This window comes from Ciconia boyciana, chromosome 4 (genome assembly GCF_034638445.1).
Source record: "Ciconia boyciana chromosome 4, ASM3463844v1, whole genome shotgun sequence".
NCBI lineage: Eukaryota > Metazoa > Chordata > Aves > Ciconiiformes > Ciconiidae > Ciconia > Ciconia boyciana.
The window spans coordinates 55,179,984-55,192,269 of NC_132937.1; the positions used below are offsets into that span (position 1 = coordinate 55,179,984).

Below are 12,286 nucleotides of genomic sequence, written 5' to 3' on the forward strand. Positions count from 1 at the left end.
TAAGCACTCGGTACTTGATACTAAAGACTGATAATCCTTAACCATTTACACTGAATTCCAGGATTACTCAGTCTTCCTCTGGCTGTGAAAATGACTCATATTACAACCTAGACTTCAGTGAAAAGCTAGTAGGAAAAGCAAATTTCAGATTAATCTTTCTTAAGACTATGAACACCACAAGATAGAGATCATCATACTAGGTATATGTATGACGCTTAAACCATGGAAATTTAGACATGCCTTAGTAAATTAATGAAACTGATGCATCATCCAGATTTGCTTTACACTTCACATTTGAAGCCAGAGATGGAAATTTTATATTTTGATATGTGTCCAGGACAAGCATTTATATGCCAAGAAAGATTCTCTCCCCTGTTTCCACAAACACTTCATAAACCAACTACAATAAACACAAATACTAACTTCTGACACCACGGGAGAGGGGGGAATTCTGTTCACTTAGATGGCATTGTTTTCTAATGCAAGCATGTATAATTAAGAAAATATTGAACTGTAATATTCAATGAAATATATATTAATCTTTTGTCCAACAATGCTTTTTTGATGCTTCTTCAGGACCGCAGGTAGCAGTGTTATGCTCTTTAAAACAGTATTCTTCAATCTGCTTTTCTGCTAATTTTCTTGCTCTGTTAACCTTGTCACAGTATTGTTGTTCCAACAGAGGATAATGGATAAGCAAATAAACACAAATTGTTTATTTGATTAAGTACCCCTGAACACTTTTAGACATTATGCATTAGTATTTAGATATGTTATTAACTACTACAGCTGTAATCCTATAATAGGAAGAAAAAAAAAGAATGACAGTACACCTTAAAGCATACAAAGCTCTTCAGATACAACAAAATACAGCTTCTACTAGCACATTAATGAGATTTACAACTGACAGCCTTTTTTCAAATTAAATAACTGAGCTGAAACTGACATGTACATGGAAGTTACATGTCATAAAAGAGTAAAGAAAAAAAATTGTAATTAATCTCTTAGCACCAACACATGCTGTCAGCAGTTGGTAACTAGAAGTTCAAATTTCTGCAACAGCATCATCATAGCTGCACTGATTGCCAGTTTTAATGCAAACTTCTGGTAGGGCAAAGACAAATTGGGGGGTGGGGGCACAGGAAAGAACAAGAGAAATCTCTATATACACAGTGTATCAAAAAGAGCACTTTAGTGGAACAGAGGTTTTGTACAATTTCAACAGTGCACTGAGTTCTCATCCTTAATTTTTAGACTGAAAAAGAAAGAAAAGCCAAGCAAAATCCCCCATTTTTACAGTTACTTTCTCCCATTCAGTAATGATCAGCCACAATGAGCGTGTTCAACTATGCTGTCGCCCTCCTATTGCTAAAGCAGTCTGTTTTATCTTGGTCTTAATTAAAAAAGAAAAAAAGAAGCAAAAGTAATTCCATCACAGGAGAACTGGGAAAGCCTTGTTTTTCTTTAAGCCACAATTACATGTCGCTTCAGTCATAGTCAAATTTTCCTTCTTTCCCATGGGGATTCCAGCAGTGTCTCAGTGCATCTGTTGCTAGCATTAGAGCACTCAAGTCTTTTTCCTCCACCTAGCTGCTTATTTTCATGAAGCTTGCATGAATTTAATCCTCTTTGAATCAGATTCAGACAAATTTGTCAAAGCTTCTGAAGCTAAGGTTGGTGGGTGGACAGACAGAACATTTAAACTTACCAGAAGAAAGTTTGTTTACATAGAAAACCAGACTGGCAAAAGGTGTGATTAAGTATTCCTTACAACAGGAAAACTAATACCTATGAATCCCTTCCACTGAAATAACAGCAGAAGATTTTACTTTTATTGTCTAAGCTGTCTTTGAAAAGGTTGTTTGATAGAATGTCAAGTCATGGGACATTCCAGTTCAAAGTTTGGATGTTTCAGGAAGTTTTGACTGTGTAAGAGAAAAAAAAAACCCAGAACCCTTCAAAGCCTGCCAAAATTTCAAGTGGTCAGCACCAAAAAACAGCAATGCAAAGGTAAGGCAAACAAACAATTGACAAATATACAGAAAAGCAGAAAGAAGAGGAAAGAGAAGGCAGAAGTCCATACTACATAACACATCTTACAGAAAGGAGGTACAGAATACATAAAGAAAAACAAGAATTAGATTTCATATAGATTATTTTCCTAAACTCAAACATATCAGAAGAATTCAGCAATCCTCCTTATATAACCCGCAGTATCTTGGCATTGTTCTAAAGACAGAGAGGTGAAGTAGCCCTTTATGCATCAGGGGATTTTGTTTGGGTTTGTGACTGGAAGCCATAAGACCTGCTGAAAGATACACTGGAAAGAGACTTTCTGTTGTATCTTGAAACTCCTGTTTAAAACATTTCCAGAAGCACCTATAAGGGCATTAACCTCCTTCAGCTCTTTGCAATTGTAAAAGCAAAGTCAGCTGAGACAACAGTCATACTGCTCAGGACATTCAGATTTGTCATGTTTAATTTAATTCATCAGTACTTATTAGGAAAACTTTACCTGGAAGGGGAAAAAAAAATCTGTTATCACTTCTGCTATAAAAATAATCCCTGATATAATACGTACGTATTACATTTCTTAAGATAAAGCAAATAAAGCCTTTCAAAGAAGTGTATTTAGACTCTAAATTGAGCATATATTCTAGTGGAAAACAGACCTTTTAGGTACTACAATATCTCTGCACTAAATATAAACCTACTTGAGGAGGAGTGGAAAATCTTTGAAAATTTTAAAAGAAGCAATAAATTGTCAATTCTGTTCTCTTACTAAATGAATACTTGACATTGCTTATGACAGAACCACTTGACTGAGAAACAGCTTCATAGAACAGAAACCAGCTGTCTTCTGACAAACAAGAAAGCCTACATTTGCTGAATAGCATGTCACATTTGTCCATTTCTTCCTTTTTACTTCCCTTTTTTAGATAAAGTTCCTTTTGTGCTGAAAAATACAGCCATTTTCCCCTCCCCACTACTCCTTCATTCACTACTTTACTAGTTCCTCTTCACACTGCCCGGGTAACACCTTGAGTTTCTTTTTAGTTCTTCAAGGACTGAGGAATAACTTGGTGAAAAAAAAACAGCTAGCGGTCTGGAAAAACACTCCTAATAAGCTGTACGTTTATGACTGCTGCTCAGTCTCTCTTTTTGCTTTAATCACAAGTCCCTAAATGCTGCTCTGCATTATCTACCAATTAGTTATGCTAATTCTAATCTGTACCAAGCCAGGTCTACATAAACCCTCCTCACATGATACAGCCTCAGGAGCCGTCTCCAGCTCAGCAAGTCACCTCTGTCTGCTTAACCACATTGGCAGCAGTTCCTCACTTCCTACCATGAGTGCTGAGCACCCTCAACAAGAGATGGTGCTGAGCTCCTTTCTCATATAAAATGCCATTTCCCTCTCCTTGGCAACGATTACATTAATGGTTGATAGAAACAGAGTGTAATTGCAAAAAAAAGAAGTTAAAGATATGGCATGCGCTTCAAGGTATCCAAAAGTGTAACTGCTCTCTTTTTAATGAGGCAAATAATGGCATCTGTCTTCTCACTGGTATGGGCACATACTGCTCATTAGCATTAATAGGAGTCAAGGAGCTGTACAGATACCATATTATTACTATGCACACAGGATTATCTCCATTACTCTAAACCAGAGATTTCTGACTGGTTACAAGGAAATTTGTGTACTCACTACTTTGTGCCTGGACACTTCGAAGGAGGAGGAAAAAGCCTGATGAAGAAACTGCCAAACTGTAATTCTATTAAATAACTTGAAGCAGAATGTCATAGTCAATTACACATTTAAAGACTGAAAGCAGGCTCACATTTGTAAACAAATAATTCATTCAGGCTTTGTTTCAAAGACTGCTCCAGGCTTTTTGTTTATCAGAGACAAATAGCAAAGTGATGAGTCCTGCATCACAACATTTTGTAATACTCAAAAGCAGAACTCCAGCAAGAAAAATCCAAGACATCTACAACTCAATGCATCATTGTACCATGGGGTTTTTGGTATTTTTATTTCCCTGCCAGCTTTTCTCATGGGAGGACTGAAGTTCCTCCAATGTACCATAAAAACATAAATAAAACTTCAGCTGGATATATTATTTAGTGCCATGAAGAAGGAAGGACCTCCCTGCACTGATGCAGAAAGCAGACGTGGATACAAAACCGCAAGTGCCCAGAATCATCTTGGGGAAATTAGTTTAATACTGAGCATGCTTAGCAGCTTTCTTAAATCCTAAAAGAAAGCTGCTAGCTATGACAGAGAAGCTAATCCTCGTGAATCATAAATACTGAGATTGTGACATGAACCAGTACTTGGTCAGGAGAAAAAATTGCCACCGAGCCCCAGCTGAAGAGGATACACCTAGACCAGCAAGGATGTTAGCTGGTCAGCCCCCATGGCAGATCTGCTGGCTATGGGGCAAAGTCTTTTGTTTTGGCACAAGACATGGAGAGAGCCAGACATCTATGAATGCTGGTGCAACATCTGCTGTGTTAGAGAACATGTCCTGTTGTACTAATGAATTGAAAGTATGCAAACCTGGACTGTAGACCCTACCAATCTGATTTTGTAAGATAAGGATGGGCAGGGTAATCGCATAACTGACAGCATGTACTACTTTTTAGGTTATTTCATTGACTGAATTGCAACTGGAGAGTAAACAAATCTAAACATACAATCGAAGTGTAGATAGGCTAAAAACTTTATTTATTTTAGAATTATTTTGGAATATTTTTACAGGAAAATATAATGGACTTACTCATAGCTTTTCTCTACAATTAATTTATGGAGAGTAAAGAGTATTTGAAATGTTTCATTTGCAGTAAATCTGAACTCTTTATCCAGACAGCTCTGCAGTTCTCCTTTGCTAACTAATGCTAATACAAAGTAATTCTGTAGTTTTATTTGAGCAAATTAAAAAAAACAGTACTCTATAACCTTATTTCTAGCAAAGCTAAAACTTGGTAAAAGATCATGGAATACTGAAGTCCGACACTTAACTTTGTCACAAACTGGACAAGACTGACAGAAGTGGAACTGAAGGAGCTCTATTTCTACTAATGTGTATTCATTAGTAATTTTATTTCCTAAAGCTTATGTAGATGTATTTTGGGACAACTGTGATGGTTCTGTAATTAAAACTTCATCTTTGTTAAACCCCAAACCATATAAAACTTCATCTTTGTTACACCCCAAACGACATCTCATTCCAAATTTTTATAGCAAAACATCAGACCTATGGAAGATGCCACATCAGTGAGATTTATTTCAACTTAATGAAAATGGAAGCTGCAAATACCACTTTGATCAAGTAACTCTGCAAGTCATTTTACTTCTTGTGAAAATGCAGTTGGTCAAATTTTAATAGGAGGTAAAATCTTACTGCCTCAAGATTGCTTTTAAAATAAGTTGATATTTTTGGACAACATGCAGTTTAAAGTAAAGAACTACATGTCAGCACATGAGTAAGCTTATGAAATGTATATAGATGCTGTGTAGTCCACAATTCCAAATTATTCCAAACAAAATTAAAGATACTTGAGTTTACAGGGGCTACCCTTCTTGACAAAAACAGATACAGAAATGGCTATTCTGCAGTACAAGACATGGTAAAGAGATCCGCAAGCAGGCAAGACAACACAACACAGCACACTTCAGGTGTACAAGGTAGAGTACAGGCACACACAGAGCTAATCTCCCAGCAAGACTTACTGGCATAAGCATGGTATTGGACAGTCATGGCTAAAATACATCCAAACACAACTCAAATCACATTCAAGCTAGCTCACAAGCATCTGCACAACTTTTCTTGAGACTTTCCTGTTTTTATTCTTCCTGGGTTAAAATTAGACAGGCTCTAATCACACCCATGGGGGAAGTTTCACAGAAATTCACTTCAGAAAATGGTCATTTCGAAAGAACTTAAAACAGACCGTTCAGCACTGTACATTCAGAACACAGATCAACTTGACAGCAGGTCCCTTTTCCTAGCATATCACAGTTTCTGCAGCTGTTTTAGGCTACAGCCAAGTTACAACAAATATTTCCTACGCTGATCTTAATGTAGTGTGGGTTATGGCACAGACTAAGGCCTAAGCAAGTTTTTAATGCCCAGTTTAGTTTTGGAGCATGACAAAAATTTTAAAGTATACTATAACATTTTTGCTGTGTTTATGCTTTCTATTTTGTGATCCCATTCATAATACATATAATAACAAATACATAACAAATCCTGTGGGCTTATAGCACCCTTCCTTCACTGGAGAGGCTCAAGACTGAGCTACAGGGACACTTGCCCCTTCTGCTTTTTCTTTCACTGAGCCTCTTTATGTTGCACACATTGTCAGAGTTAGCAGAATGGTGGGGAATCCTCTACCACATATACAGCCTTTACCTGCTAGAATAGAGCATAGGTTGATCACGTTGATAACGCTCATCCACATTCAAAGAAGAAGAAGAAATTGTGGTGGCCAAGGAAGCCGCTTCAAACAGAGATGGAGTGCTCGGCACTAGATCTGGCCGGTGGCGTGAACCTAGCACTGCATACACAAAAATAAAGAACATCATCAACAAATTTCATTTCAAATCGAATCCAAGAACCTTTATGCAACTGCATGGAATCACATAGTGTTCTCAACAGCTTCTTGAAGCTTCTTAATATGTTTGAATTGATGAGATTGTAATATTCATCTGCCCATACCCATGCTCTTTTGCATTACAGGCGAATTTCAGCTGCTAGCCAGTACATTCAGCAGAATACAGAGCAACCTCAAGGTCAAATATTAAACAGTGGTATGAATAACTGATAAATTCTTCCAAGTTCTGGGACTGGTCTCACACTACCAGGGCCCAGTTTTCAGATGGGATTAGGCAGCTGGTTCTCCTTTGAGCCTGGCTACAGGTGAGCTCTGAAATGGGAAAAGTCTGTATCTCTTCAAAAAGACTCAGAACAATGAACTGAGCTTCAAAACACTTCATGTGACATGTTTGTTTAAAGGTCAGTGAAAAGAATAGCACTGGCTCTGGCCTTAATCTGCTACCTGGGCTGGGTACATTTTTTTAGGATCCCCTGAAAGCCAATAAATTAACATCATACTATAATCTTGATTCTGATTTCCTCTTGCTCCAGAAGGTCCATTCTGCCAAATATGACTAACAACTCTCTCCATGAGAACAACCTGACTCTGAAGTTTTGAAAGATCAGCCAGATTGGAAGCCTTCTAGTTATAGGGCTTCTAGAGCTTATACTAAATTCCTTTAAACACACTGTTCAGGCTGTTCATTTGAAAGACATTACCTTCTTCATCAAGGCTGGCATAGCTTTGTCCTTCAGCAAGAATGCCATGCTTTTCATCATTCCACTCCTGGCTAACTGCACACACTATTTCTTGTGATGTCGCCTTTAGGGCTGTGATGGAATTGCACCGTTTCTTTGAAGGTGAAGACTTTAAAGCTGCATTACCAAATGAACATAGGTGTTGAATGATGCCATCTTATCTCCCTGCACATCTTTAACAGCATATAGAAAAGCAAGCTATCTATAAAGCTAGAGTTTCTGAATACAAAGAACACATCCAGATACAAATTCACTAGAGCCAAAGGCATCGTTATTTCAACTATGAGTGAAGTACTTTTGTCTTTTTCTGGGGCTTTTTATGGCTCATAGGACAAAAAAAAATCAAGTCAGTTAACCAACTTTGACATCACTAAGTTACAAATCTCCTATGGAGTATCAACCCATGTAATCAGAGACAGAATGATACAGAAAAAAACAGAAGACAAGAATACTGAAAAGACATTTTGAGTATTCTGAGAGGTTAGGATTATTGCCTTGAGCCGTGAACTACTGCTGTATCATGATGTACATGCTACTGCAGAATTGCCACTTCCGTGACATGTGTAAAACATCTTCTTTGGGTAAAATAAACGCTTCCAAAATGCTGATGGTTGGTACACTCATGTATGAGCACCTCCTTTATAATTCTTACTAGGGCCTGCCTACTTACATAGGCATTTTGGATAAAACTCTAGGATCTGACCACTGCCACTACGACTGAAACATGACCTCCATTTGTAGTTCTTCTCCAGAAGGATGCCAGCCAGTTCATTTAGTGTTTTTCAGTTGCCACCTGCTGACCTCCATGCATTGGCTGCAAGGTTAATTCAGATGCACTGCAATAGTTCATATTGTGCTCTACTACAAAATTCAAATTAAAAGCATCAAAGCCACTTGGCTAAAGACTGAAGAGAATCAGGTGCATAGCTCCAGGATATTGTTAAAAAATAACATAGTAGACAGCTGCTGAGCTAGCCTCTGCCCAAGGCTGAATCTGCTTATTATGTTTTTATTGTTACTTATGGAGGCTTGTTCTGTGCACTAGGGGAAAAAGTACACATTCAGAACAGGGCTTAAGAGTTTAAACTGGAATGTCTAACTCGAAGTTTAGAAACAATGTTCCTGAAGGCAGGAACACTCGCTATTCTTTATTTTATGAAAGAATGATAATGCATTCGAACTATTAATCTGTATAAAAGTAGATTAATAGCCTTGTATGCACAGCAGATCAATAAGAGTGGGATATTAAGACAGGTTAATAGCCTGAAAAAATGAGACAGACAAATTAAGATTAGAGAGAAAATTAGGCATGATGTCCTTAATTGCACAGTGTACAGAATGGGTTGTGTCTTGTGCTGACATAAATCTAGCAGTCAGAGTTAGAAAGAACTGAAAAAGAGACCCAAATGTTCAGGAAACATATATGGCTGCATGAGACATTTATCTTGTCCAACAGACAGAAGTATCAAGTTGTCTACTCCTTACTCTCTATCAATGCAGAGGAGTTCCTTTGAGTATTGTCTCAGACAACACAGCTCCCACCAGTTCTCTGGTAAATTATTGCAGGGTTTCAGAGATCTGAGTCTCAGGAGGCTACCTCCTCCTTTCAGCTGAATTTTGCTTAGTATTTTGTCGTACTACATCAGATTCTTTTATTTTTATATTAATCATCATTTTCTGAAGGATTTAACATTTAACATCTTAAGTTGTTAATTTGTGCTAGTATTTGTAGTCATTCTTGTTTCATTTAATCTCATTTAGTTCTGTCCTTCATTTGTATCTTGTTTTACCTCTGTCCACATAGACTTGTTTCTTACTCCAGATAACTAATGACAATGTTAAGAGACCAGCATAATACTGGTCAAAACGGTATTTACAAAACACTTCTATCAGTTTGATACAATGCCATATGCTCAATACTCCTGTAGTATTTGAGCCAAGTGTCCATTCCACATTTTGACATTCAACTCCAAACCAAATACAGTTCCAAGAGTAGGATTATCAAACTGCTAACTAGGATGCATTTTAGAGTATAAGTTCCTCTATAAACTACATAGTTCTAGCCAGTCAATTTCTATTTGTCAAGAACTCTGCTTTACAAAAAGCCTTGAAACTCACAAAACACTGTTTCCTAGAGGCTAAGCAAAACCAACCCTTCTTACTGGAAAAAAAAGAAAAAAAAAAAAGTGCAATTTCAGCACCTCTACACATTTAAAAAATAATTTGGCAGTAAAGCAGTAAGTTAGTATGGATGCATACTACTTAAACCAGCTGATCTGTATGTCTTATAATAAGGTTTTATACCACTTGCCATAATTGTTGAAAAAAGACATCATTGCTCAGATAACCAGAACAGCTTTTCCCCAAAGAGCAGCCTGGGCCACAGTGAACCCCAAGCAATCATCTTTGCTGTGCTGGTATATTTATCAGGTCTTCCCTACAACCTTCCTCACTGCACACACACTGAATGCATCTCAGCAGCTGTCACCATCCTTCTCTGCACTTGTGATGCTTCAGACTGGATTTCCTTTCAGTAGCATGATCAACTCACAGAGGAATTATCCATCAATTCATTATTTATAAGACTCTCCAAAAGTCTTATTTTCTGAATAGCTGTCACAACATATCATGCATATAGGGAATCATTAATTAAGGTTAATTCAAATTCTCTCTTTTTCTTCTAAAGCCGCCTCCACTCTACTTAAAATACCTTTTTTTTTTTAGTTCAGCTACTCTCAGCTTTCTCCTTTTATCAGTCTATCTTATTCTTTTTCTTCTGATTTAGTAATTTCATGAAGTACATACCACCTACACTTCTGATTTCTTGTTGCTCTTAGTTATCAGTTTTCCCTCTTCTTTCTTGCTCTTTTAGACCTAATCACATTATGTTGTTCTAATCTGCCATGTCTCTAACATTGGTTTTCATGGACGGGGTCAGAGTTTCACAAGCTCACTCCAAATAATTTGATTCTTTCCAAAAGCAATTGGATACTGGTCTTCAGAAAATTGATATTATCTTTAGACAAAATGCAGAGTAACAAAGGCCAGTACAGTCTGAAAAATACTGGCTTCCAGTGGTAGAAATTTAAGTCAAAATAAAACCTGATCTGAACTTTTTATGGAAGAAGCCTGTAAGAAGATGAGTCTCTAAAGTTTGGGTTTTTTTATTTTTTAATTGTGCAATAAGAATATACTTATCACACCTGGAGGAACTATAATTGAAGGTAGATATGAACATATGAACTTATGTTCAAGATGTGTATTCTTGAATGATAGTTAATTTTCCCCTGTTAATTTTTACAATCAGGCTAAATGCAGCAAGTCTGAAAATAAATCTGCTCCTTAATACTTGCAAATTCTGTTGTTTTGCTTCATAGCTGTACCCAGATTATCATAAAATATCTGTACTGCTCACTCTATGGGACTACGGCAACATTAATTTGTTCTTTTCAGTTTGGAATCAAGAAACAAAATGTTATAGCTATTTCTCCAATATTTTTGCTGAAATCTAACATCATATGCCTACATGGTAGTTACTGCAGTGTTTGGACTCTTTGGAAGGCACAGTGCACTGGTTTTGGCTGGGACAGAGTTAATTTTCTTCGTAGTAGCTCTATAATGCTATATCTTGGATTTGTGACAAGAACAGTGTTTATAGCACACCAAGGTTTCAGTCACTGCTGAGCAGTGCTTATACAGCGTCAAGGCCTTCTCACCCCACGCCACCAGTAAGGAGGCTGGGGGTGGGCAAGAAGTTGTGAGGGGACACAGCTGAGACAGCTGACCCCAACTGACCAGAGGGATATCCCAAACCATACAACATCATGCTGTGCAATAAAAGATGGGATAAAAAGGAGCAAAGGGGAAACACCCATGGTTATGGCATTTGTCTTCCCAAGTAACCATTACGCATGATGAATCCCTGCTTTCCTGGAGATGGCTGAACACCTGCCTGCTGATGGCTAGTGAATGAATTCCTTATTTTGCTTTGGTTGGATACACAACTTTTGCTTTCCCTCTTAAACTGTCTTTTTCTCAACCCAAGAATTTTCTCATTTTTACCCTTCCGATTCTCTCCCACATCCCACCAGGGGAAGAGTGAGTGATCGTCTGTGTGGGGCTCAGCTGCCCACCAGGGTTAAACCACAACATAGAGGAAGAACTCACCTATGTAGGATGAATTTACCCTCCATCCCCAATGCCTTAAGACGATCTACAGTTTCAGGGTCTACTTTAAGTTATAGGAATCAATTCACTTTGAGAGAAATTACAATCAATAGTTAAATTATTGCTGCAAGACTTAAACGTAAGCCTTTGGACAACTCTCAGTAGCAATGTCCCTCTGTATTGATGGTAGGTTTCTCTTGGCTGTTTTCTTTCCCCTGTGTATTGGGTTTGTGTGGCAAGCTTTTGGTAGTGGGGGGACTACAGGGGTGGCTTCTGTGAGAAGCTGCTAGAAGCCTCCCCCATGTCTGACAGAGCCAGTTCCAGCCAGCTCCAAGACAGACCTTCCACTGGCCAAGGCTGAGCCCATCAGCAACAGTGGCATCGCCTCTGTGATAACATATTTAAGAAGGGAGAAAAACTGCTGCACAACCGTAACCAGAAGAGAGGAGTGAGAATATGTGAGAGAAACAGCCCTGCAGACACCAAGGTCAGTGAAGAAGGAAGGGAGGAGGTGCTCCAGGCACTGGAGTAGAGATTCCCTGGCAACCCCTGGTGAAGACCATGGTGAGGCAGGCTGTCCCCCTGCAGCCCATGGAGGTCCATGGTGGAGCAGATATCCAGCTGCAGCCCATGGTGGACTACCCCACATTGGAGCAGTTGGATGTCCCTGAAGGAAGCTGTGACCCCGTGGAGAGCCTGTGCTGGAGCAGGCTCCTGGCAGGACCTGTGACCCTGTGGAGAGAGGAGCCCACCCTGGA

General features: G+C 38.4%; 1 protein-coding gene across 1 annotated transcript in view; it reads right to left on the reverse strand.

Moving 5' to 3' along the window:
- Nucleotides 1-12,286, reverse strand: part of PIP5K1B (phosphatidylinositol-4-phosphate 5-kinase type 1 beta) — a 114,552-nt gene that overhangs the window by 16,563 nt on the left and 85,703 nt on the right. The window contains exons 12-13 of the mRNA XM_072859199.1: nucleotides 7,323-7,478; nucleotides 6,420-6,564 (exon numbers count right to left, since the gene is read on the reverse strand). Of these exons, the coding sequence (XP_072715300.1) occupies nucleotides 6,420-6,564; nucleotides 7,323-7,478 (301 nt within the window). The remainder of the gene's footprint in view (nucleotides 1-6,419; nucleotides 6,565-7,322; nucleotides 7,479-12,286) is intronic.